The 26,624-nt window shown below is 55.8% G+C and overlaps 1 protein-coding gene across 3 annotated transcripts; it reads left to right on the top strand.

Annotated features, from left to right (window-relative positions):
• Positions 1-713: 713 nt before the first annotated feature.
• Positions 714-26,374, top strand: MTHFSD (methenyltetrahydrofolate synthetase domain containing). Of its 3 annotated transcripts, none has more exons than XM_081791578.1 (8): positions 714-1,146; positions 5,051-5,154; positions 6,593-6,706; positions 9,605-9,718; positions 11,913-12,003; positions 14,340-14,452; positions 14,717-14,842; positions 24,559-26,374. In XM_081791578.1, the coding sequence occupies exons 1-8, from the start codon at positions 1,131-1,133 to the stop codon at positions 25,066-25,068; spliced, it is 1,188 nt and encodes a 395-aa protein (XP_081647704.1). In that variant the 5' UTR covers positions 714-1,130; the 3' UTR covers positions 25,069-26,374. The 3 variants fall into 3 exon arrangements, with proteins under 3 accessions (XP_081647704.1, XP_081647703.1, XP_081647705.1); XM_081791577.1 differs by lacking the exon at positions 6,593-6,706 and adding an exon at positions 6,739-6,852 and having other exon boundaries at positions 812-1,146; XM_081791579.1 differs by lacking the exon at positions 6,593-6,706 and adding an exon at positions 6,739-6,852 and having other exon boundaries at positions 812-1,146; positions 4,939-5,154.
• Positions 26,375-26,624: the final 250 nt, after the last annotated feature.

Genomic DNA, 26,624 nt, shown 5'->3' with positions numbered 1-26,624 from the left:
GCATTCAGGTGTGACTCCGGAAGCCCTCAGCCTGGAGCCTGGCACATTTGGAGCAGTGTTTGCTACTGTCATCAATTATGTTCTCTCTGATGACGGCAAAGGGCATAGGATCCGTTCTGTAGGAGCTTGAGGAAGTCTCTGGAACACCCAGAACCTCACTTCCCGCATCTGGAGGTGGACGCTAAAACGCTTTGCCTATTTTGCAAGTGTGTTGCCAGTTGCCCCGATCTTAGCAAGTATTGGGTATAGACTTCTGAAAAGTAGCCGCCCCTTCTTTGGAGCTTATGATGCAGGAGGCGCACTGCTAAGGTTGTGCAATCACTCGGGAGGTGGCTACTGGCGACTTGGTTTGGGACGGCCTCCTTTTGGGAAGGGTCATCTTCCTAAAGCCTGAATTCCCCGCCAACTGACCCTCCTTCGGTCCCGCTGGGGTGGAGCCCAGAGAGGGTTCGGACTTGGCCGTCTCTGCAGCCAGTTCCTGGCCCTTAGACGGACACACCCTATGTGCCGAGCAAAGGCAGGCTGCCACGTTCTTTCGGTCTCTAGAGATCCAGAGGCCACGCACGGTGAAACCAAGGGGTGTTCACCGAAGTGTGGCCCTAGGGAGCACATCGGACTCCCTCAGCGGCCGGGCTGGGTCGGATCCTACCCGCAGTGGGTCCCATTCCAGCGACCTGACATCTTAAAATGCCCTCGGTATGTCCTCAGAGAAGAGGAATCGCATCGTGGAGGAGCAATCAAGGCTGCCTTCTCAGAGGAGGCGGCCTCTGGGGGAACAGAAAAGAAGGCGGGTGTGTTGGAATCGGCAGTGGGCTCTGAGAGGCCGGGGGCTTCTTCACCTCGGTAGCCCCAGCGCCCTGCAAACGCCCGTGGGAACGGGCGCTCAACACTGACTTGCTCCGTGAACAAATGACAGCCCGGTAACCCAGCCAGGCTCTCTGCGCACGTCCCTCCACCCCGCCCGCGGAGACGCACGCGCATGCGCACTCCATGCCCTCCACACCAGGCCTCCGCGGCGACGCCCCGCCCCCCTTGCGGTCAGTACGCAGGCGCGGGGAGAGTGCGCGGGCGGATGACGTCACTCCGCGCCGACTCCGCCTCTGGAGGCGTCGCTCGCCGACCGCGTCGTCATGGAGCTGAGGACCGGTGAGGGACTGCTGGAGACGCGGGCGGGACCCACCAGAGGGGCAGGCGTGGGGGCGAGTGAGGGGCCACCGGACGGGCACGGGGCGGGCGGGTGAGGGGCCGCCGGGTCACCCACTGTCCGAGTGGGGAGTAGGTGAGCGGCCGCCGGGAGACCACCGGAGAGGCGCGCGGGGCCAGAGGGGATGGGCCGGGGACCACCGGAGAGACGGGGGCACCCGGAGGGGTCCCAGCGGGGCGTGGGGGGGGGTCTACCCGGCGGTGGTCTCCGACCCTGATATCCGACGCTGTCTTGCGGAGTAAAGATAATGGGGAGCAGAGAGAGAGAGAGGGCTACTTGCTGTGCACATGGTGGTGTCGGTGGGCCCCGTGCCAGTCGTAACTACCACCTGTGAGAGCTGCGCTTACGGCTCACCGGAAACCAATTTAACTTGGTTTCCAGGGGCAGGGGCGGGGCTGGAAAGCAATGTATCTTAAACGCTGGTTCGCAGCGTCCTCTTAGGGGCGCCTGGGGGGCTCAGTCGGCTCCATTTCGGCCCAGGTCACGACCTCACAGTTCGTGGGTTCAAGCCCCCCTTTCTTTCCGCGCTGACAGCACGGAACCCGCTTGGGATTCTCTCTCTCTCTCCCTCTGCCCCTCCCCTCCGCCCCCCACAAGTAAACTTAAACAAAAAAAAAATCACCGCCCTCTTAAATGTTTTCTGAGGTGTCACTGTTCCAGGCCCTGTCCAGGCACTGGCGACACTTGGTTCATCGCCCCTGGGCTCCTCTAGTGGAGAAGAGCTTTGGTGATGGTTGCAGGGTTTCTTGGCAAAGATAACACCCAATACTAAAGCCCACAGTGAGCCAGGGTCAGGGAATAAATAAACCTCTGCTCTTCCCAGGTGTGCAGTATGTAAAGAGCCCAGTAAACAGGTGCCGGGACTGAGCTCAGAGCCAGAGGTAGAGGATGAGTGAGACCCTAGCTCACCCGACGGGGCCCACAACCTGTTGAGGGGAGTAAATAGGCAGTTATGGAACAGGGTTCGGGCACGTCACTCATAAATATGTGTCATCTTTCATTATCCTAATCATCTCCCATGTTTCTGTAACCTTCCACATGTAGGACCTGTGCCCTTCCAGGCTCCCTGCACCTCCCAACCAGCCCATTGCTGTCTAAATGGGAGGCACTCAGATGTTTGTGATGCACTCCCCAGAGCAAGGGTCACAATTTCTTATATTTCCTGTGTCCCACACAGTATCCTGCACGGTGCTGGGGATACTGTAGCACCTGTGGGCTGTTAGTGAAAGTGCTAAGTGTAGTAATCTTATAGTTGTGGCAATGTAATTGTGTTTGAAAAAACCAGACAGTTAGGGTGCTCCAAGTTCCTGAAGGAGGGACATCTGTCTGTGACTGGGCCCTCGAAATACTTCCAGGGGGATGTGGTGTGTCCCTGAAGGGAGAGGAGGTACCAGGTCTTGAGAGGCAGAGAGGTGGGCAGGTGTGTGGAACCAGGGACCAACAATGCTTGAGCCACGTTTTGAACCCAAAGTGAGGAATAGTGGGAGATGGGGCTGAAGTGCGCAGCAAGGCTTCGCAGGCCAGAGCTCCTTGTGACCCTGTGACAAAGAGATCCCCAGACACTGGAGCAGAGTGGAAGGGGGCGGGCTTCCTGGGGGTGGTGCTGAAGCTGAGGCCTGAAGAGTGAGGGTCTGCCCAAGGGACCCAGAGCTGAGCCAACTTGCCGACAGAGCTCCCGGCGGGGAAGACCAGCCAAGTGCTGGAAACTGGCTGTGTGGCCCCACCCAGGCTGACAGCAGCGTGAGCTCAGCCTGCGTCTTACAGACGCGGGCCCCGAAGTGCTCCCGCAGCTGCAGCGCTGATTTCTGGAGCGGCCCAGAGGCACAGCTGGGGTCACGAGGCACCAACGGCGTCTGCAGTGGCCCCAAGAGGCTCTGGGGCTGGGCCGAATGCCGTGCTGGGGAGTTCTAGGCCTAGCCAGACGGTGTAGGCTAGTGGGAGCCTGTGGCCGTGGCCCTTACCCCTTAGAACTACACGTGGGGGGGTTAACACGTGGGGGCAAAATGGGCAGCGGGTGGCGAAGTGCACGTCAGTAACCGAAGGTTGGAAACCACCCATTGCCCCTCAGAAGGAGACTGCCTGGGTAAATTTTGACCTGTCCCTAGAGTGGAAGACCGTGCGGCTTCCCATGAGGACAGCGGCGCTCTCGTATACCACATGGGCCCATCTGCCAGTTGTCCGGCAAAAACACCAGTGTGCGGGGCAGTGTGGGCTGTCTGCGTAATGCGCCGCCTTAGGAAGAGGTGGTGACAGGAAGTGGCTCCTGTGTGGGGCCAGACGTACCTGGGAAGAATTCAGGAGAAAAAACAAGGGGTGCACTGACCGCCCTGGGGGAGGGGACCTGGGAGCCAGCAGGCGGCCAGGGGAAGGGCTTGTCAGTCTAGCTCCCTTTGCCTGCGTTCAAAGTGTCCAGTTATGAAAAATAAACTTTTGGAGTGTAACTGATTCATGTGAATCAAAGCCACACTATTCAGAAATGTCTATCGGGGGAAGCCAGCTGCCAGCCCCATCCCACCACCCATCCAGGCAACTCCCCGTTCTCTCTGATCCTGGGCTGCTCCCTTGGGTCGCTTCTCAATAGCCTGCACTCATTTAAGGGAGACTCAGGACCCGTGAAGTTGTACCTGCCCCAGGTATACGCCCAGGAAGGTGACGAGAGGTGTCCCAGCCACACTCAGTACTGTAGCACTGCCTGTCAGCTGTAAGGGACACCATCTAAGTTCTCTGAAAAGAAGAGGTCGGCTTTCGCTGCCAGCTACAGCGATGCATGTTCCCTAAACACCATGCATGTGTGTCCCTGCGGCGACTTTCAGACGGCACAGGGTAGGAAGCACTCCCCCTCGTTGGCAGTCAGGGCAGGTTGGTGTTGAGAGCATACCCGTGAAGGAGATGACCTCATGGGGAGTCCCTGTCTCATGATTCGCAGTGCTGGCCGCACAACAGATTGTTACGAAAACAGACAACGGAGCACCTGAGTGGCTCAGGTCATGATCTCGCGGTTCGTGGGTTCGAGCCCTGCATCAGGCTCTGTGCTGACAGCTCAGAGCCTGGAGCCTGCTTCAGATATAGTGTCCCTCTCTCCCTCTGTACCTCCCCCTGCTCACTCTGTGTATCTCTCTCAAAAATAAATATTAAAGAAAAGAAAACAGATCAAGTAGTAGGTAAAGTGACTTGAAACAGACTTCTGAGCAAGTGCGAGGATATCCTTTTGGACCAACAAAAATGGAAATTAAGTGAATACTTAAAAATATGCCTGTAGGAAGGTGCTGGAACCTAACCGAAACTGCTCCTTACGGTTCTTAACTCTTAGGAAGAGTACGTGGTTAATGCAAATTTCATCAACACTGCTCTGCTCAAATAAAGATTATTTGTTGCCAAAAATGCACCTTCCTAAATTGGATATAGAAAAAAGAAATTCCTACGCTAATAACGGAGGTTGTAATTGGTAATCCAAAATAATAGGTTTACAAAGCACTTAGGTTTAAGACAAGCCTTCTGGATTTATAGCCCGAGCGCACTAATCACGGCCATGGGAAAGCTGGACAGACTGAGGATTGCATGCCTTGACCCAGCGGCACGTGCATTTCCAAGCGAGGACAGGGCGTGGGGCTTGGATTGCGTTTTGTTGTCAGCAGGGCCGGATTAAACACCTGGGTTGTCTTGAGTTTACACTGTTTTCGGACGTTAGCAATCTGTTGCGACTTTATCACTAACCCTGATTTTTCGCTGTGCAGATGACAAGCGCTGGCTTGGCCTGGCGCGAGCGTGCTGGAGCGGCCGCACCTCTGCGGGACTCCCTTCTGCCGCGTTAACCCCCCCCCCCCCCCCCCCCCCCCGTTGCCATAGGTGTTTCCAAACAGGACATTCGCGAACAGATCTGGGACTACATGGAATCACGAAACTTAGCGGATTTTCCCCGGCCTGTTCATCACAGGATTCCCAACTTCAAGGTACTGAAGCCTTCCTGGAGCATTCAGAAGGAAAACAGGAGCGTCCCGAGGGAGCGAGTTAGTCATGCGGTCACTGTCCTGCCTCGTGGTGGATCCGAGTGGGGTGGGCAGTGAGTAGTGGTGCGAAATCCGTGCCGCTGGCCTGGCCTCTGGTTTGACAGGCCCCTCATCCCCGGTCACTTAAGCTTCGCTCTCGCGGCCGCTGGCCCTTCTGCGCGGGGTTGGCGGTTGGTGGCGTCTTGTCACGAGCTGATGCTGCGGCGCCTGTTCACCCCTCGACAGGGAGCAAGACACGTGTCCTGGCTGCAAGCGTGTCGTTGTGGTGCCTTTTCACAAGTGGCTCCTTAAGAGCAGCAGCGAGTGATGCGCTCTGAGAGGGGAGCCCCAGCCGGTTTCTTTGGAGAGGAAGGCCTCAGCAGCCCCCGGTGACGCCAGGCCTCAGTTTCCCCGTGTGCAGAATAGAAGCTAATCCGAGATGGCCTGTGTGTGGTAGCGTTCACAGGAAACAAGTTTACTTGGACGGGCAGACATACGCAGCTCATAATTTTGGCTCGTTTTCCCACAAGAAAGACAAAGCGCTTTTGGAAAACACACCGATGCCCCGTCAGCCCAAAGCGTGTGTGGCCGTTTCCTGCCGTCATCCTCCATTTTGGCTGGACCTCATCTCCCCACCCCCGGCCTCTTGGAAACAAGCCCCTGTTGCTTCGAAAACCCGTGCTTTTTGTATGTTTTGTGTTGCTGCTTTGTTTTGTTTTAGTGCTTGTTTTCCCAGGAGAGAAATTGCCATGAGGTACAGAGAAAGAGAAAGGTGCGCAGATTCAGTAAAAAATGTTTAAAAAGGAAGCAACTTGGAGAGTTGGTGGTAATCCGTTCTTTTTTGGTTTAGGCGGTAGTAAACACAGGCGTGTTCATTTTGTGAAAATTCCTCAAACTATACACGATGTCTACGCCTTTTTGGAATGTATATCTTATTTCAGTTAATAAACTGGGGATGGGGCGCCTGGGTGGTTCAGCGTCTGGCTCTTGATTTCCACTCAGGTCATGATCTCACCGTTCGTGGGATCGAGCCCCATGTTGGCTCTGCGCTGACAGGGCAGAGCCTGCTTGGGATTCCCGCTCTCCCTCTCTCTCTCTGCCCCTCCCCTGTGGCACACGCTTTTTCTCTCCCTTTTGCTTTCTCTGTCTTTGAAAATAAACATTAAAAAAATAAAAATAAATAAATTGGGGTAAGGCTGGCTTTTTTAGCTCCTTTCTACACTGACTGCTTTCCCAGACTTTTCTCTGGGCGACTCCTGGATATTGCCTGAGAATTAGTGCCCCCCCCCCCCCCCCCCCCGCCTGTCTGGGTGCAAAGCTAGAGTGCTCGCTCGCTCGCACGTGCTGTGGGCCCAGGATCCGGCCGTCCTGTCGGTAAATGTGCAATTGCATTTAAACACAGGGTGCTTCCCGTGCTGCCGAGCACCTCCCACGCTTGCAGGCGTTCAAAATGGCCAGAACCATTAAGGTCAATCCTGACGCTCCCCAGACAAACGCTCGCTTCTTCGTCCTCGACGTAAGTGCACCTCTGTCTGTTTGCCTAACTAGGGCTCTTATCTGGCTTGCCAAAACATCAGAGACCTAGAAGTTTTTGCCAGAACACGGGAAGTCAAAGTGGACCCCGACAAACCGCTGGAAGGCGTCCGGCTGCTGGCGCTGCAGGTAACCCCGTTTTCCTGAGCCAGAGCCCTGGCCGCTGGCGCAGTGCGGGCTCCAGGTGCCTGCAAATGTGTGCGAGCCTCTGTCGAGGAAGATGGGGCTTCTGACTCCCGCCAGTGCAGGACACCCTGGGAGTTTTACTTGAGAACCGCCCACGGGTCTTTCATTTGTCTGTCGGAAGTCGCGAGTGTTCGTGAATCCACAGGTAAAAGCTGTTCAGAACGGTCACCTGGAGCATTGTTAAATCGGATGCGCTTCGTCCGAAGAGAAAGATTATTTACTTGTGCTGCTTTTATATCGTAATTCTTTGACATTTTTGATAACCCGTGAGTGAGAGATCTGATGGCATCTCCAGAATATATAAATTAGAACAGCGTTTCCTAAAATATGTAGGCCCCTGTTAAAGAAAAAAAAAAACAAAACTCCCCCAGGGTTGCTGTCAGTTCACTAGCTTAGTAAGTGTAAACAGAGCACGGTATAAACTTAAACGCTCAGAGCTCCCATGCAACCTTAAAACCAAAATGAACGTGTAAGTTAAGTATAAACCGTAGAAGCAGTAACATGCGGATAACGGCGGTAGTAACCTCACCGATTCAAGGTGATGGCGGCTGTTGTTTTGCTGAGACCAGTCGCCGTGGAGAACGTGAACAGGGATCTCCGGAGCTCCCTGCGCCGCCGTGCCCCTTGCGGCAGGCCGGCTTTCCCGCGGCTCCCGCGAGGCCTCGGGCCTGGGGGCGCCCTGCAGCCTGTGGCGAAGGGAGCACCCGAAGGGGATTTTGCGGGGACCGAGGGGCCGCGGGGCTCCTGCTCTGGCCCTTCCAAGGCTCGCGTGTGGGGAATCCTCACGTTTGCTGATTGTGGTTCAGCCCCAGGGGGAGACCCCCATTTAGGCTCTTCTTCTGGAAGCATTCTGTCTTGCCAGCCTTATTTTCCTGGACAAGAGTTCCCTGTAATGAATGAGGTAATTTTTGCAGCAGCAGCAGAGAAGGGCCTGCAGCGGGTGCCCGCCGTGTGCAAGGGCACAGCTCTCTCTGAACACTTGGCTGTATCACCTCATTAAATCCTAGCAGCTGCCCTGTAGGGGAGATCCCCGCTCCTCGTGACGCAGGAAACCGGACCCTGGGAGGTCAGGTGACTTGGCCGAGGCCCACGTTGGCAGTGGGGCTGGGATCGTGACCCGCACCGTGACCGCGGAGCCAGCTCTGCTCGTGTGCGAGGTTCTTACCCGTCGGCCCCTCAGCACAAGGTCAGAGCCTTGAGTGGGTGGCAGATTAGTCCCGGCGTCCTGTAGGAGCGCAGCCACGTGGCGGACAGAGCAGCAGCATCTTCCACGTCTCTCTCTCTTCAGGGGAGAGAAACGGCCACGCTGGAGAAGCTGCTCTGTTCCAGGTTGTGAGCACGGGGATGTGATGGTGAAAAAGACACATGTGCTCCCCGCGCTCTGGGGCTCTGGGGCCGCCGGCTCCTCGCTGTTGCTGCAAACTCAGTAGCTTAAGGATCACCGGGGAAGCAGGTAGACCGGCGGGCTTTGCGACACCTCCTGAGCGCCGGCGGGGACGGTGGCGCACGTGGCCACAGCCGGTGCCTGGGGACGCGGAGGCCTGCTCTCGGGGATACACAGGTTCCCAGACCTTCAGTCGGTTTCTAGAGCCTCTTTTTAACGGATACCCCACTGGTGCCTTGAGAGCCGCCGGCCAGGCCAGCACCGGCCGCGCGTCGGCCCCACCCAGGGAGCTGTGAAAACTAGTCATTGCCGAGCTCACCTTCTGAATGAGAGGCTCTGAGTGGCCCTGGGCCTTGGCTGAGTCTTAGACGGCTCCCCAGGTGGTTTTAAAGCGCAGGTAGGGTTGAGAGCCACGGAGCTGGTAGGTGAGAAGCTTCCAGAAAAGAGGGAGTAGCCAGAATAATATGTAGCACACCGGCATCTCCAGACTACAGATGAACCCAGACCTCTTTCACACTCGAAAAGAGCACGTGGTCACGACTTGTGTTGAAATATTTCCTCTGTCGTGGCTTTAAGTATGCCGACCCGCGATTTTATAGGTCTTGTGTTGGTCTCAGGCTGTCCTCTCCTGCACAGAGACTGAAATATACTCTTTTTACACCAAAGATTTTACAAGTTTACACTTGGCTCATGGGCTGCCCCTGCAAAATCTGCAGCGATGCTTGTGGCAGTGGTTCTGGAACCATCCTGGGCATCAGAGTCACCTGTGTGCCTGCCCCCTGAGCTTCCGGTCATTTCTCACAGGCGTCCAGGGGCCGCTGCTGGCTGGGGACCACACTTGGAGAACCAAGGCATTTGGGAGCTAAATAGAAGAAAAGGGGCTGTGGACTCAGGTCGATCCAAAATATCAATTATAATGAGCCCTGATCTGAGATTGGAACCTGCTGGGCAGAAAGAAGGCTCAGGCCAGGCAGCAGGTGCCCAGTGAAAGCATTGTACCTACAGAGTGTCTAACACTGGGGAGGGGCCACAGGAAAGGCCTGGTTGGAATCCTTGGGCTTCTGTGCCCATTTGCATCATCATTGCCTGGCGATTTTGAGTGGCAAGTAGACTAGAATTCGTGTTTGATGACGAGCTGTGGGGCGGGCTAGTGGCCCGAGTGACTCTTTGTATTTAATCAGGCACGCAAAGAAGTCATTCCCCAACAATGCCAGTAACAGCAACTTGCCTCTGCGCCTGAAACGTTAAAAATGCACACAAGAAGTTCCTGGGTTTAACTTTATGATTCGTTGATTGTCTTTCTTTTAAAAGAGCAAAAAAACATTGTTGGTGCCAACACCACGGCTGAGAACGGGGTTATTTAATAAGATCACGCCGCCGCCCGGCGCAACGAAGGACGTCTTGAGAAAATGCGCCACCTCTCAGGTAAGTGCGGGCGCAAAGTGCCCCACAGAACTGAACTTCATTTTCCGCAAAGCCAGATGAGCAGAAGTGGACAAGCATCCAGCCGTCCCGTGATACAGGAGCCACGTCGAAAAACCACAGGTACACGGGCTCCACTTGAGCTGCTTGGTTTCTCTCTCGCACAGGTTTGCAGATTGTAAAGTTCCTGTTAAAAAGGAAGAGGAAATAAGTTACCTGGCCTCTGACACCTCCCCGTGTTGACCTGTTACTGTCTGGTATCTAGCAATTTCTGAACTGCCACCAGAGCAAGTGGGGACTCAGGGATTTGCAGAACCCTTCAGTTGGAAGTTGCCTCAGCAGTTCTGAATAACGACTTGAGTAATTCAGGGAAGGGCTTTTCCGGAGTGTCTCACAGTGTAGTCAAACGGAAGTGTGTAAATACTATCCTAGGCTGCCCTGTAGTGGGATTTGCCTTGTGTTTTGCAGATGAAGAAATAGAATTTGGTGACTTTTTTCAGAGTCCTGGGATAGACCCCTGCTCGTTTTGACTCCTAATCTATTGGGAATGAAAACTAAGGCATCAGCATATTCCTATTTATTTTTTCCATCGCATCATTTTAATATAAGCAGGGTAAGATGATCACCTGGCCAGATAATGCTGGTCAAACGTGAATCGTACAATAAATGGTGTAGCATTCATTCCTTCAGTGGTTTTGGCTGAAGGCTGTGTGTCAGCAGCTCTGCGACACGGGGCATTTCAGTGGAGGCTGCAGAGGTGTCACCTAAACACGATTTTCCTCCTGGTGTATGACCGTGGGCTAATTGTGTCTGTAGCCAGGTGTATAATTAAGAGATATTCCTTTTTAAAAGAGATTTTCCGCGTAAGTCTGATGTTTAAAAATTGAACGCTTATTGTTACTTATCGATAACTTTATTCCAAAAATAGAATCTGATGTGGTTTACAAAAACCCGTGTAATAGAGTACGGTAATAAAACACGTGTCGAAAAAAGTGCAAAGGGAAATTCAAAGTAGAAAAACGAGAGACGCTCGTGCTTCTGGTTGGTGTTCAGAAATGCACCCTGTGGGACGGTCCGCGGCTGGCAGCACGGGCCACGGGTACGCGCTCGCGTTTCCCAGAGCTGGCGGGGAGCGTGATGAGCCGCACAGCAGTCGTAGGTTCGGGACAGTAAGCGCAGTTCCCGTCCTGGGGTTGAGGCCCGGGTCAGATGGCCGGTCCCTCACACGCGCCCCTGAAAGTGTGACTGGGCCCCGAGCGGAGCCGGGCCAGCACTCGTGACTGAGCTTCAGTAGGGTTTGAACGACCAAGTTCGGGCTCTGTTACAACATGACGCACCGGAACCCGAGAAGGAGGTTTTCCTTTTCTTCCTGGCTGGGGAAAATGGCAACGTGGAGAGAGCCTCACGGCCGCGCGTGTGCACGGATGCGGGTCATGGTGCGCTGATTATCTGTGCTGCCAGAGCCGAGTGGCACAATGGCTGTCACCGTGTGGTGGCGACTGCCCAGCAGTGGAGGGCGGGACACAGACGTGGGTCCGTGCGGGGCCGTGATCTGGTTGCCGGACTGATCTGTGCCCCTTCACGTCTGAGACGCAGGACCACATCAGCCCCCCTGTTCTTGAAATACGGGCCCCCTCAGTATAAACGTGTGTACGTTAGGTGGGTTTGGGTCGAGTCCTATCTCAGGAGTGAACACGCTCTGCGTGCCAGTGGCGGCCCCCGCATCTCACACTTAATGAGTCTGCCCCACACGCTTGCTGGCCCCATGTCGTGCACTAAGTGCATCACCTCCGCCATCTCCTTCCGTTCCAACACCAGCCTGACGAGGCCGTGGGCAGCGCCTCTGCCTTACGGATGGCGACACCGAAGGTCAGAGAGCTTCCTCCTGCTGAGGTCACGGGGCACACAGGGGTCTGCACGTGGTTCCGTGTGACTCCTCCCCGTTCCAACCACGGCACTCCTCTGATTTGCTCTGTATTGTGAAATTACCGCCTTACTCATTTGTGCTGTCCCTTCCAAAGTGCCATCTTCCCTGGGGCAGAAACTGTGGGAAATTATCCTAAACGCCGCTCCCACGATGCCGTGTGCCTGTCGTAGGGCACGAGTTTGCCTCCTGCGAGCTCCTCGCCCGTGGACTGTGAGGGGGGCCAGCTGCTCGCCGCCCGGGAAGCATTCAGGCCCACGTCTCTGTTCGCAGGGCGTGCGCAACTACAGCACCCCCGTGGGCTTGGATTCCAGGGTCCTTGTGGACTTGGTGGTGGTGGGGTCCGTCGCTGTTTCTGAAAAAGGTAAGCTTAAAATCGCACCCTGACCTGCAGCTTGACATTCTGCCGTCTGTCCGTCTCCTAGACCCTGACGGTAAGTAATCTCAGTTTCTGGACACGTTCCTGTCCTCTGAGCAACCACTGTCTCTCTCATTCATTTTGTCCCTCACACTCAGTACCTTTACAGTGTTTTCATTTTTCTTAGCAGGAAGCATAAAGTGACATCATCTCTGTTCAGGTGGTGAGAGATATTTCCTCTGTTCTTAAGCTACCTGGAAGCAGAGCTGGATTTGTGTGTGGTGTGTCAGTAGGTGGTTGGTTTTGGAGAAGCTCCAGTGAATGGGAAAACGTCAGGCTCTAAACTTTGTTTCCGTTGGGAAGCAGCGGCCTCTGGGCGACGCGTGTTGTCCCGAGCCTGACCGGGAGGCCTGGTGCTTTGCCATTCGGAGCGGGGAGTGGGGGCGGGGGGCTCGCCTCTGTCTCTCACTCTGCCCTACTATGGGAGCCGTCGTGGTGCTTCGCTCGCGCTTCTGCTTTCTCTGTATTCCAGTTACGCGCTCTGTCTGTCGTTGGGGATGGGTCCCCAGAGGCACACGTCTCCTGGGTGCCTGCTGTGGGCCCCGTGTCAGGCCAGCTCTGGGTGGTCTCTGCCTTGGGCCGCAGGGCCTGGGAAGAGCAGACACAGCGGCTGAACCGTGGCGTGATGTGCTCGGTGCCAGACACAGAAGGGAGCCCTGATACCGGCGAGGGTCAGCAGAGTGACCCTAAGGCCTCGAGCTGGGCATCATCTGGGAAGCGACCTCAGGGCTGGCCCTTATGTGCCAGGTGGCGGAGGTGGGCACAGCGGGAGAGGAGAGGAGAGGAGAGGAGGAGGGGCAGCACAGCCCTGGGTAGGTCGGGGTTGGCTTCCCAGAGGCCGCGAGGCCCGGGGACAGGCTTGGGGCCGTGCTCTTGGCAAGGGGCAGTTAGCAGGGCCTTTTTTCAGAGATGATCAGGCGCTTTTCAAAGCATCACCCGTGCCCTTCCCAGGCGTCCACTGTCCGTAGTTCCTTCTGTCGACACAGAGATGCCTGGGAGTCACACGTGTCCTGCGTTCTCTGTGGGGTGCTTTGTGCTGACTCTGTTTCCCCAGAAGGGGGCAGCAGCACGTACGGCACCGTGTGTCCTGCCGGATGGTGTCCGTCCCTGCAGACTGATGGGCACTTAAGGTGTCACCAGGGTTTGGTTTTGGCTTTTCCCTTACAGATAACACTAAAGGGAGCCAGAGTCCTGGGGTTGAGTCTGTGGTGCCTTCCAGGGCTTTCCGTGGCATAATCCTAGCGAGTGAATTGCCGAGGCAAAGGGTGGACTTTAAACCCTGGTGGCTGTAGCCACATAACCCACCTCACATCCCCAGCCCTGTGCAGCTCGCCTCCCTCCCTGCTCCCGTGCCAGTAACTAGCATAACCACACTCTGGTGCTGACCCGTCCCGTAGTGAGCAGGCGTGTGCCACCTGCTGCTTGATTTGCATTCCGTGGTGAGCGAAGGTGGTCATTTCTTGTGTTTGCTGCTCACCTGCCTGTCTCTTTGTGCCGACTGTTCACATCCTTTGTGACTCAGACAACTCTGCGTGGAACTGTCTTTGTCTCGTGTATTTGCACGCATGGCTGGACCTTGGTGACTGTAAGAGTCGCGTGACAGACCAGCATTTTAGACCCATGAGCACTGATGCTCTTTGTGATGATGCTGATGCTGAGCTTGTGCAGAAGTCAGGATTTCTGCAATGTCACGGGCTTCCTAACGGCACGCTGTCGATCCTCTTGGGAGCCAGGTTCCTGTCTTGCCGCGTTCCTTCCTGCCGCGTAGCTTCTCGTCCAGCCTCGGGCTCAGCCTTCCGCTCGCCCCACCTCGGACTTTGCAGTTTGGGACCAGGGCCTCTGGCCCCGCCCTCCTGTGGCGCTTTTCACAAGACAAAGTGATGCTGTCTTAAATCGCCTGTGCCTCATTTTGGTTTTTATTTCTCTTCCAAGAGAAATAGCTCAAAAAGATTTTGTGTTTAGTAGAAATTTGTTCTTAATCTTTTTAAAAACTGCTCTTTCGTTATGTTTAAACATGAGTTCTGCTCATACAAACAAGGTTCCATTTCCTCTGGTAACACGTTTCAAGGGCTCGAGGTTCACGTCACTGTGTGCTGACCGCTATGCATGGCAGTGTCTTCTGTCCCCTGAACCCCACTACGGGGGACCGCCCGCCCGTGGGCTCACTGTGGCAGTTTCTGAGGAGGGGCCGGGGCTATCGAGTCCAAGTTTCTGCTTCCACTGTGACCTAATGAAACATGTACTCCGGAGATACTACTGATGATGCTCTGCGTGTTTCTTAGGTTGGAGAATTGGGAAGGGAGAAGGTTATGCTGATCTGGAATATGCCATGATGGTGTCGATGGGAGCGGTCAGCCCGGAGACACCAGTGGTCACCATCGTCCACGACTGCCAGGTGCTGCCCGTGAACGGGCCCAGCAGAGCCGCTGCCACACCCGAGAGAGCGGGAGGGGAGGGAGGGAGACAGACAGAGACGGAGTGGTCTCTGCCTTCGCTCCGCGGCTGTCGCGAGTGGTGGCGATCAGCGGGGGCCGGATCTGTTTGGCAGCATGGCGGTGAGGCCTTCTCCCTTCGGGCCTGGCACGTGCGTCTGCTGTGTGTGCGGTGAGCACGGGAGCCGTGTGCCCGCCAGCCCCCTCACCCCCTTCTGTTTGACCAGGTCATCGACATACCTGAAGCGCTGCTCGAGGACCACGACCTCACCGTGGACTACGTTCTCACTCCGACGAGACTCATTGCCACGGGGTGTGAGCGTCCAAAGCCAACGGGAATCTTGTGGTCCAAGGTGGGTGCCGTGGCCGGCAGTGGCCTGTAGCTCAGAGGCATCCGCTCCTGTGTGGCGTCCTTTGGCATGGCAGCTGTCCCCAGGCCTGGCGTGTCTGTGCGTTACAATCACCCGTGAGCTTTTGAACAGTTGAGCTCCTGAATCTGTCTCCCGGCATGGGCCCAAGAATATACTTTGCAATCCTGTGGGATTCTGGTAAGCAGGCAGGTGCAAGGTCTCCCGCCGCAGGGCACCAGCTGTCCGTGGCAGAAAGAGCTGCCCACTCGGAGGGCCGATGCCCCGACACCCTTGCTGGCGGGTCTCATCTCAGGGCTGCGTGCCACCGTCCTGGCCACAGCGTCCTGCTGCCTCATCCGCTTTCTCGCTGGGAGTCCCAGATTGTCTCGTGTGACCTGGCTGTCAGCGCGGTACCCGTGGCCTTCGTAAGCTGATGCCTCGGTGACTTTTATCTGCAGCACTTGCACGGCACGCGGCACGATAGTCTGCGGTAGGAAGTCGGTCCCAGAGGCCAGCCTGCAGGTTAGGGCCCCGCCTGCCGGCGAGCAGCCAGAGCTACTGAGGAGACGGGCACAGCTTGGGCTTGGTATGGACTGAAGCCTTTGTTCCACACCTTCTATCCCTGGAACCCGAATTGTCCAGGGTTGGAAAGCAGCCTCCCCTTGGGCATGGAGACCCCGTAACCTCCACCTCCAAGCTTGACACCAAAATGAAATGCTACGGCCCAGTGGGCCTTCCCACAGACGCCACGGCCAGGCAGTTCTGGGCTCCTTCTAGGTTAGCCCGACGAAAGCAGAGAGGAGAGGCAGGCGTGACCTGAAAGTGGGCCGGTGGGGGTCCGAGTGCGTGCTGAGCGCCGTGGGGAAGCCAGTGGCACCCTTAGTGAGTACAAAGATGTCCCTCGGTGTCTCTCCTGAGAACTTGGGTTTACCTTGGAATTCGGGGCCACAGCTGCTCTGAGTGGAGGCTGATACATAGGTCACAGGAGCAAGGTGGCCTTTGCTCATGGCTGAGAATGTGAGTCGGGGCAGGTTACACAAGAGGCTGACTACAGCAAGGCTACAGGTCCCCTGGAGGACAGCGCTTCATAGACGGAAGGCCGACTGCAGCCCACATTAGGAAGATTCTGGGCGGCCTCTCCAGGAAGAAAAACAAAGATGTGTTGCTTTGGGGAATAGCCATGGTCACATTCTGCTGATTTTAACAAGAAAAATATCAACAGGTGATGTTATTGGTCGTGTTAGGTGAAGATAACTCCTCGTGTGTAAAAGAAAACCAAATGAACCGGAGATTCCAAAGAAGTAGCCATACTTTGTACGTAGGGCGTTGGGGCCTTTACTGGTTTTTGACGCTCCCACTGTTTCAGCCCCTTCCTGGAAGATCGATTGCTAATGAGGCCTGAGCAAGAATCTCAAACTTTTATTTTTTATTTTTACTATTTTTTTTTTTTTTAAGTAGGCTCCACGCCCAACGTGGGGCTTGAACTCACAACCCCGAGGTCAAGATTTGTGTGCTCTACCGACTAAGCCAGCTGGGTGCCCCAAGAATCGCAAACTTTTATCTATCTATCTATCTATCTAATGTTTGTTAATTTTGAGAGAGAGAAAAAAAGCACATGCAGGCAGGGGAGGAGGAGAGAAAGAGAGGGAGCAAGAGAATCCCAAGCGGGCTTTGTGCCGTCAGCACAGAGCCCAGCACGGGGCTTGAACTCACGAACTGTGAGACCATGACCTGAGCCGAGATCAAGAGTCGGATGCTTCATTAACCAACTGAGCCACCCAGGTGCCCCAAGAATCTCAAGCTTTTAAAAGGCCATTTCTCATTTTGGGGTCCTGTGTTAGTTCTCCCACCACAGGGCGTCCCTTTGCCCGGGGTCATGTGAAAGCAGCAACTTTCTCCAGTCCCTGGGGCTTCTGTTCTGGCCTCGCTTTGTGTGCAGCCAGAAGGGATTTTCACTGACATTGGGAACCCCTGAATTCCACTGAGCATTTGGGAAGGGGTGGGGAAGTTCAGTCGTAGGATACGGTTTGATTTCAGACGGACTATGAGATACACGTTGGCATATCCTCCTGTGGATATTCTACCCGTAGATTGTTGTCGTGTGGGTATTAGAATCCCCGAGTTTGCTTCTCGTCTGTTTTGTGGAATATCTGGAATCACAGTTTTTTTCTAAACACTGTAGACCTCCCAGATGAAGGTTACGAAATAAGTACAAAGTGTGATACGTTTTCTTTCTTTTTTTTTTTTTACTCGTTCTTAATACACAAAGATTGTGCAGCATTCGATTCCCCTGGCCTTTGCCCCACCTTCTGAGAGAGGCACGTGGTGCTCCCGCTTGGGGGCCAGCGGGTATGGACTCTGCTGTCCAGCTGTAGTTCCTTTGGGCAGTGGGGAGGGGTGGCCCTTGACCCACCTTGTCCTCTTTTCTGCCTGTGCTTTGTGACTTTAAGTTTTTTTAATGTTTTATTTATTTTTTGACAGAGAGAGAAACAGAGTATGAGCGGGGGAGGGGCAGAGAGAGGGCGACACAGAATCGGAAGCGGGCTCCAGGCTCCGAGCCGTCAGCACAGAGCCTGACGCGGGGCCCAAACTCACGAACCGCGAGATCGTGACCTGAGCTGAAGTCGGACGCTTAACTGACGGAGCCACCCAGGCGCCCCAAGTGCTTTGTGATTTTAAAGATGGGTGACCGGGGGGCGCAGTAGTTTGGAGAGCTCAGCAGCCACCGTAGGGCCTCTCAGTCGCTGTATCTGTGACCTTGGTGCACCCTCTGCAGGTCCCCCCCCCCCCCCCCATTAGTTTATCTGTAGCGTGGAGAGCATCGGTGCTGACCCCACAGGCAGAGCACGGAACCACCGGCTAAACTTGCCCTTTGTCGCCGGTGTGGCTGTCACAGGCGCGAAGTGGAAGTCGGTAATTGTGAGAAACGTGCCTGGACGCTGTTGGTGCTGGCAGAGTCCTCGCGGTTCCCCTTTGAGACGTTCACTGAGCCAAGACTGGGCCTGGCCCGAGTCGTTCCCATGGCTGTGCGTTATCACCGTGTGCCCTTCACTGCCTCTCGGTGAAGGAGAAAGAGACGTTCCTCCTGGAAAGTGCGTCTGCTCTGTTCACGTGGGTTCCTCCGTTCCCTCAGGGTGGCCTCTCACCTGCTGACCTGTCGAACTCAGGGGACTTTTCCCTGTCTAAGCTACAAGGTGCCATGACTGCCCCACTCCAGCCACAAGCTGCCTCCCCTGAGCCCCCGGCCCAGCAGGTCCAACCCGGTGAAAGGAGGTGTTCCTCCCAGGGTCTCTGCCCAGCTGGCCGGTGGACGGTATGAGACCCGGCCGTTGAGGTGGGTCCCGAACCTCCAGGCAGATGTGGACGGCCATGTGCAAGGTGACCCGCAGGCCTTAGCTCTGGCCGGAGCCCCCGCGCAGCCCCATCCGCTCCCAGGGCTGCAAGGTGGCGGGTCACGACAGGGCAGTGCAGTGTCCTGCCCAAGAGCCTGGCTGCCCGCTAGACCCAGACGGGCATCCGGAAAGCAGGACGGGGCCCTCTGCGTGTGGGGCTCCGGGTTGTCTCTGACACCTCCGCTCTCCTCGCATGGCCCCACCGGACTGGACCTCGGGACAGCGAGACCCGTGCCTTTATTGACCTCTGCTGAGCCAGGATGGGGTAGACGGAGGGTATGATACTTATTTAAGGATACCCTGGAGACATGGTCAGGCAACGGGGTGTGGCTGCAGCTCCAGAGAGACCCAGGGCACCCGCGAGACTGCTCCGTGCCACCAAAGCCACAGATCAAAAGACTGCTTCCCAGCCCCTTTGCTCCCTGCAGTAATTGTGGGAAAGGTGTTATCACTGATAACGGAGGGGAGCAGTGGGACTCTGTTGAGCAACGTCTGGATGTTTGTCTTTCTCGGATCAACTCATTTTGTCCTTCAGTGAGGAAATGGGGCTCTGCCAGGGTCATCCTTGTATACAGACAAAGAAACAAAAAGTTCCGTAGCATCCACAGCTGTTAGGCAGTGCTGTTCCCAGATGGTCACCATGCCAGTTGACTGACTTCTTGAGAATGACACATGCCTTGAGGAAAAGGGTTTGGGGACAGGGACCTCTTCTGTGAGCAGCAGCCGTCCTGGGACACAGACGCCCGCTTTCCGATCCCACATCACAGTGTTGTCTGCAAGTAACAGCCAGATGTGGACTGAGCCACACCTACAACGGGGCCGGGGACTGAGGCCGATCCTTCCATTTAAATTTTTTTTTTTTTTTTTTTTTTTTTAACGTTTATTTATTTTTGAGACAGAGACAGAGCATGAACGGGGGAGGGTCAGAGAGAGGGAGACACAGAATCCGAAACAGGCTCCAGGCTCTGAGCTGTCAGCACAGAGCCCGACGCGGGGCTCGAACTCACGGACCGTGAGATCATGACCTGAGCCGAAGTCGGCCGCTTAACCGACTGAGCCACCCAGGCGCCCCCGATCCTTCCATTTAAAAAGATTTGCTGTATTTGTCCCAGTGACTGAACTTGTAGGAACCTGTCCTAGAGAAATACTTAGAAATTCAGGTAGAGACGTCTGCATCCCGTATAATGCAGGGCCCTGAGGTGCGTCAGGGTCCCAGATGCCAACCCTGTCATTAAAGTACACGCAGCCTTTTGAGAGTATTTGACGGTGAGAGGAAACGCTCGTGTGATACGTGCCGGGTGGACGGGCAGAGTGTGCGCGTCTCTGCGCTTCTGCGGTGTCGTGTGTCCTCAGCCCGTGGCGCTGGAACCCGCGCAGGAAGGGGCGGGGGTAGGCCCGCGCGTTAACCGTAGCCGTCTCCGAGAGGGGGATTCCGATTTCTGTTCACCGTGTTCTGAATTCCCCACAGCGGGTGCTCGCCCCCCGTGCGCACTACCGAGGAGAGACGGTTTCCGCGGGCAGCCTTCTCCCCGGGCGCTCGCCTCCAGTTCTGCAACGAGCCTCCCTTTGCCGCGCGCCCGGGGGGTAAGAACAGGCGCCTGAGACGATGCCCCAGTTCTCAGGAGTCCTGTGCTTGTGCGCGGGGGCGACGCCGGCCTGCCCCAGCTGCTGGTGCAGAGCCCCTGCCTGTGTGTGAGGTGGGGCCGCGCAGGCCGCTCTTCCCCGCGCCGCGGACGCGCCGGTGTGGAGCTGAGCCCGGAGCCGCCTGGCAGGAACGCGTGCCACACCCGGCTCTGAACTGGCCCTGTGGGAGGGGACTCCCTGAGCTCGTGGGCTCGTCTGTCGGGCTGTCCCCACCCCCCAAATAGCATAGGACGGGCAGGCACCGAAGTGTGCGGACAGAAGCTGGCATGTGTGGCACGGGTTGGAGGTGATCATGTATTCCAGCCAGTAAACACCGTTTTACCCCGTGTTGCTTAGTGATTCCGTGGCCACTCCCAAACGGCCCATCTCTTCCCGACTGTGGGCGTGGCATGCGATGGGGCGATGGTGTGCGGTCACTGCCCTCCTGGTCCTTCAGCACCCACAGTAAGAGCATAATTATAAAGGAGTAGCCCTGTGGGGCCTTTTCTATTAAGTGACACCTTTGATCATCTCTGTGCAAAAAGACTTACAAATTGAGCCCTGTTATAATCAGGAGACACTATAATTAGCCAACAGATGCTGCAAGGCAGGAATGGCCTTTGGAAGACAGTGCGTTCATTAGCTGTGCTGTGTTCTTGCATGCTTGGTTACTCGAGTCACTTTACCTTGCTCATTTGAAAGCACCATATTTGAAAGAATTTTCGATCCAAGTGCCTGGGTGGTCGGTTGAGCCTCCGACTTCGGCTCAGGTCACGATCTTACTGTTGGTGAGTTCGAGTCCCGTGTCGGGCTCTGTGCTGACGGCTCGGAGCCTGGAGCCTGCTTCGGATTCTGTGTCTCCCTCTCTGTCTCTGCCTCTCCCCTGCTCATGCTCTGTCTCCCTCCCTCCCTCCCCCCCTCAAAAATAAATAAACATTAAAAAAATTTTTTTAAATAAAAGTATTCTCAATCCACGAATGACAAGTGTTGGTCTCATGTGTGACAGTATTAACTTTTGTGGACATTGTATGTCACATGAGAAATACGTATGGTGTTCCTGTTCCTTTGCCAGCAATTGCTCAAACGTGTGCTAGCATTTCAGAGTGAGGATCCTCCCTCCCACTCTCTGTATCTTCTGCTCAAGTAAAGGGAGAGTCAGGAAAAGCAACAGGTGTGAAATTCTGAAGCCAGGGGTTGGTGGAGGCAAGGTTAGAACCGGAGTCTTCCTTCTGAGTTGGCCGCAGGTGCCTTGAGAGTTAGGCTGCTAGGCTGCTGATCTGTATTGGATTTAGCATGTATTTCTAGGGGACAGAATTTTTAATCTTTAAAGAGAATGTATGTTTATCCACGGTCTTCGTAAAACGTCAGTGAAGAATGGTTTTGGCGCATAAAAGAAAGTTAAATTCGCTATACTATTTTTTAATGGAACGATTAGTTACTGGAAGGCAGAAATGTATTTGTGTGTTTGGTTAATAGGCAAAAATCTTCCGTTTCACGTGGCACACTCACACATGTAACAAATGTTCCTAATGGCCAGCCAGGAAAAACAGCGTAGCACCGCGTGGACTGTCCTGAGCGTGAAGCCAGCCCGTCTAGCCGGCGCACAGAGGCCTCTGTGTCAGCTGTGGGGCAGCCGTCGGCCCCAGCCGCTCCGCAAAGAGCACAGAAATGGCAGGCAGCTGGGAAAGTGGCAAAGGTGGCCACCTCTTAGTCGGGGAGATTTTTCCATTGAGAACGTGTGGGCGTGCAGGCATGAGCCGACACTGAGCTTTGTCCTTCCTTACCCGAAACCATCCTGTCTTGAGACCAGCAGATTTAGGCAACAGTGACGCAGGTGGCATTTCCCTCTGTAAAGGGGTGTGTGTGTGTGTGTGTGTGTGTGTGTGTGTGTGTGTGTCTGAGTGTGTTTGCGGTGCTGTAGGCTTAGCTCAGAATGCGTACCCAGTGAAAACATTTTTGTTGTTCAGCCATTCGCGGTGTGTACGTGTGCCTGCTTGGGATACAGCGCCCCCCCTGTGGGGTGCGGAGCGGGTGTGCTTTTGCCCCACGTGACGCGTTTTTAAATGGATCTCTGCTGCCTGAGCGTGGAACCTCACCCCCTGGGTCAGGTTCCCTGAGAACGCTCGCTTCTGCCGGAGGGAGCCCCGTGGTTCGCTGGGCAGAAGCACGTGGGGGTTTCAGCATGTGGGGCGATCACCCGGCCAAGACCGCTCGCAGCGCAAGTGCTGTCACCAGGAGATCTGGCCTCGCGGGTGTTGGGTGGCACGACATTCAGCGTTGCCACAGAAGTACGTAGTCACACGTTTCCTCCGACTGTAACTGCCACTTTGAGTTGGATCATCCTTTCTAAATACTAGATCTGGTAACTTAAAGACATCCTGAAGAACCTATATGACCACTTTGGGGGCACCTGGCTGGCTCCGTTGGAAGAGCATGTGACTTGGGGCGCCTGGGTGGCTCAGTCGGTTAAGTGTCCAACACTCGATTTCGGCTCAGGTCACGATCTCACGGTTGTGAGATTGAGTTCCGCGTGGGGCTCTTCACAGGCAGACGGTGCAGAGCCTTCTTGGGATGCTCTCTCTCCCTCTCTGCCCCTCCCCTGCTCACTCTCGGCACACGCTCTCCCTCTCTCAAAATAAATAAACTTTTTTAAAAAAGCACGTGACTTTTGATCCCAGAGTTGTGAGTTCGAACCCCACATCGAGTGTAGAGATTCCTTAAAAAATAAACTTAAAAAGAATCTGATTATGACCAGTTTAAATCTGTTTTTAAGTACTCTGAAAGGACACAGGAATGTGAAGTCTTTAAGAAGGTAGAATGGAGGCGTGGGAGGGACGGTTGCTGGGCCAGACCATCTTCAGGACCCCTTGGGACCAGAGCCTCCAGGGTACTGGCCTGGGAGCTCTGTCACCTTTGAGTGAATCAATTCGGGAGAATTGCAGAGAGTCCGGTGCAAGAAAGATCCCTTTTGATTAGAGAAGAGAAGCTACGTCTCATGCATGTGTCCATGGCACAGACGTGGTTCTTGCTTGTCTCTTTGCGTCTCGACACTGGGAAACATTAGGGGGAGGTTTTCTCAGGACAGCGTCTTTCTGAGGCAGCTGAGAGTCTCCGTGCTGCTCTGAGGACGTGAGTGGGCAAGAACCGGGCACAGAGGCTTCTGACGTGGCCGTGCCCGGGAGCAAGGGTGGTGTCCGTTTGGAGAGGGATCTGAGCCAGTGGAGAGGTGGGCCAAGGTGGGGGTGTTGTCCACTTAGTGCTGGGAGAGAGAACCAGGTGCCAAATTAATGAGGACCAGCAGCCTTGAAGTTTGTGAGGAGGGGCTCGGCCGTTCTTAGGTATTGGAGTTTCTTTGACCCTTTCTCGAAATCGCTGATCCTTACCCTGGGGCCTATGTGCCCCTTGCGGTTTGGAGGCCCCGGAGTAGACTGGGAAATTGCGCACAGAATTGCCGGGGACTCCTCCTTGGGAAGGAACCCCGGCTTCTCTCCCAAGGTGTCTGACACCTGCCGAGGATAAGAACCATTACTCTAGTGACATACGGTTCTGAATGGAAAGAGAACATCGTTACTAGGTGGGCTATTTACTTGTAGAGGGAAGTTACATCTATCCAGCTCGTATGCTGATATGTATCCTGACGTACCCACGTTTGTGGGAAGTCCCGTGTTGGGACCGTTGCCCACCATGCCCTGTAATTGGTCATGTACAAGCTCTGTGTCCTAACGCAGGACAGAACGCATCTGTAAAGGCTGAGGATTGCTAAAAAGGGCTCACCAGTGCCTTTCTCTTCCTTTTCTGCCATGTGATTCCTTAAACGACAGAAGACGGGTTTTGTCCCGGGTTCAGTCGTTCAGGCTCAGCCTAAACTGAAGGGCCGCCCCAGGGAGGGGCCGTCGGCTGCCATGCGGCGAGCGGGCTCGAGTCAGTCCCCTCTGTGCGCGGACCCCACTTGTCCATCCCGGTACTTGAGGGGGGCCCTGCCTCCTGTCTCGGGGTGCTTTTACCGCCTCCTTTGTTGCAGCTTCCCAAAGAGCCAAAGTAGAAATCCTGTTCATTGAGGCTTAACGTTTTGTGTAGAGCTGCTTTGTAGCTTGGTGAACCCGTTGCTAGAAAGTGTTTTCAGAAGTGGCGTTCTGTTTCAGCTTTGCCTTGCTTCTGCATTTTTGGCAACACGTTGAAAGGTTCGGTCCCTGAGGCACGCTCCTCCAGTGGAGGAGTGGGGAGAAGGGGGAGGCCCCAGGGAGCCCCGTTAAAGAGCTCATCCCACCCACAGGGTGGGGACTTGGGAGGAGGGGCTGGCATGGAGGCAGAAAGCCCCGATTATCATGGAGGTCACCAGGGGGATTGCCACCTGTGACCCGTCACCCTCTTTCCACTGACCTTCCCCGCTATCCCTTCTGCGTAGGAGGCCTTTGCTTTTCTGCTTCCCGAGTAGAGAAAACCGTTCCACTCCTGCCAGCTGCCGTGGCACATCGGGCACGGTCTGCAGTGGCTTCAGGGTCCCAGATTTCACTTAAGCTGGGGCAGGACGGGGACCGAGGGGTCCTGCTTCCCAGAGGGCCAGGGTGGGCCCCTAGGGCAGCATGGCCGAGACTGCTTACCTGAGCGTGTGCGGCAGAGGCCCCCGTGCGACTTCGATTTCTCCTCCGTTCGTGACCGTGTTGGGACCCCCGGAGAACACCTGGGACTGCTTTCCTCTTTCAGATCAGCTGGGAGGTGATGGGGAAAATCCCAGTACTCCAAAGCCTTCGTCACCGAGAGAAGCAGGCCGGGAAAGACGTCACCCTCCGGGACGAGCCCCGGCGCCTCCTGGGAGCCAGCAGCCAGCAGCCAGCTCACCTGACCGCCATCCGGGGGCCCCGGGACCCACCCCTGCCAGAACCCTGCCCTGCACAGGGGGAGGACGGGCCCACTGGCACCGTTTGCGTCGGGAACCTTCCCCGGGACGCCCGAGTGAGCGAGCTGAAGAGAGCCCTCCGAGAACTCGGAGCGGTCCCCCAGAGGCTCACTTGGCAGGGGCCCCGGGGCAGGGCCCTCCTGCATTACCAGGCCCCGGCCTCCGCCCAGCAGGCCGTCTCCCGCTTGCAGGGCTTGCGCTTGGGGGCGGCCACCTTGACCGTGGCACTGGCCAGGCGGCAGAGGGCCAGCGACCTGCCGGGCGGCCGCGTGCAGGAGCCACAGCCTGACTGTCACCCGGCCGTCGCCGACCTGTGATGGGGCGCTGCTCCGGTCCCCGTGGAACTTGAGGGGCGTGGCAGCAGGACTCGGCAGAGCGTTGCTGTGTGAGCGGCTTTGGGCCCAGGCCTCTCCAGGATGGCCCAGCCTTGTGTCACTGCCCAGGACCTCCTGACGAGTAGAGAGTCAGCCAATAGCTCACGGCCGACATGTCCCGGCCCTGCTGTGTCTGCGTCCCGTAACCTGCTGGGTGTTGCCACCACACTGGCTTCTCTGGTTATTCAGAGGCCGCAGGGGACCGAGTCCGAGTAAACGGTGACGGCCAGGGGTTTGTGGTTGTGGGGAGGGGGAGTAAGGGGCGAGGCCCTGGGGGGGGGGGGGCCAGGGGCAGGTGCACGCCCTGCTGTCCTGGGATCCTGGGTCTGGAACCACCGCAGGGGGAGAGCTGTGTTCAGATCGCAGAAGCCAACAAGCGCGATCTCCTGGGTGCAGCGGTTTGTCACAACTTGGCGCTGGTGTCCGTGACGGAGAGCCCGTGTGACTGGAGGGTGGTACACACCTCACTGCTCTGCCCTCCTTGCCTTTCCGGCCTCACCCCTCCGTCCGGGAGAACACCCTCCACTCCACATGGTCTTGTAGGAGGTACCCGCCATGGAGAATGAGCTGTCCCAGCCTGTGTCACAGACAGCGACAGACGCTCATGCCGATTTGCCTCATGCCCCACGTTTCTTGGTTTTTTCCCTCCACTTTTCCTAAAAAGCAAACTGGATTTTGGCTGAACTATGCTTTCTAAACAGAAGCACTTTTGCAATGGATCCTGGGCAAAAAGTCAAAGAAAGCATTTACATGGAGATTTTTTTTTTAATGTATACACGTGAGAAATTTTAGTTTTTTCACCAGCAGGTCGTACTGGGCACGTTGCAAGCACATTGTTACACCTCAGGAGGGCCTGGCTTGCGTGTGCTTTCAAGAAAACCTTGAGGCACTCGGTCTCCCTCGCCAAAGCACTTTCTCATTGGCTTTACAACGAAAATACCGTGGAGACGTCGGAAAAGCCTGCCCTGAGATTGCTCGGTAAATGTAGGCTCCTTTCCCAAGGCGTCAGGAATCAAACAAAGGGCAGAAAGATCTTCTGGGCTCTCTCTCCCCACCTGTACCGCCCACCCCACCCTTGTGGCTGCCTTTTGCTTCGTCACCCAGCGCCCGGCTCGGATGTTAGAGGCTGAACCTGAACCCCTCACCCAGAGCAGCAGTCTGGTCGTCTGACTCCTCACAGTTCTTTGTTTTGCTTTTTTGCCTTGTTTCTCCTGTCTTTTTTCCATAAATTTTCCCTGTATTTGACATATTCTCGTTTAGTCCTCGTGGACTTTGTTGTCGTCGATCTGTCACCATTAGACCAGTGCTCCAGGAGACCGGGAGCTGAGCGTGTGGCTGTCCTATTCGTCCCGTGCTGTGTCCCAGCCGTGAGGACAGCTGGGGGATACGCAGCCTGGGAGACATGGGATACGGGCATGGGTGCGTCAGAGCCAACGGGGGGTGGGCTGGGGGAGGAACGTGCCTGATCACAACAATTGGACACCAGCCTGCCTTGGGCT

The sequence above is a fragment of the Panthera onca genome, chromosome E2 (genome assembly GCF_046562875.1).
Source record: "Panthera onca isolate mPanOnc1 chromosome E2, mPanOnc1 haplotype 2, whole genome shotgun sequence".
Classification (NCBI taxonomy): domain Eukaryota; kingdom Metazoa; phylum Chordata; class Mammalia; order Carnivora; family Felidae; genus Panthera; species Panthera onca.
Note: the sequence above shows the minus strand (reverse complement) of the source record. Positions and strands in the feature narration are given on the sequence as shown.

Bases quoted from the DNA above. Each gene is read 5' to 3' on its own strand.
- MTHFSD (XM_081791578.1), top strand. The intron at 5,155-6,592 runs GTACTGAAGCCT...ATTTAAACACAG, and splicing joins ACAGGATTCCCAACTTCAAG to GGTGCTTCCCGTGCTGCCGA. The intron at 9,719-11,912 runs GTAAGTGCGGGC...CTCTGTTCGCAG, and splicing joins GAAAATGCGCCACCTCTCAG to GGCGTGCGCAACTACAGCAC.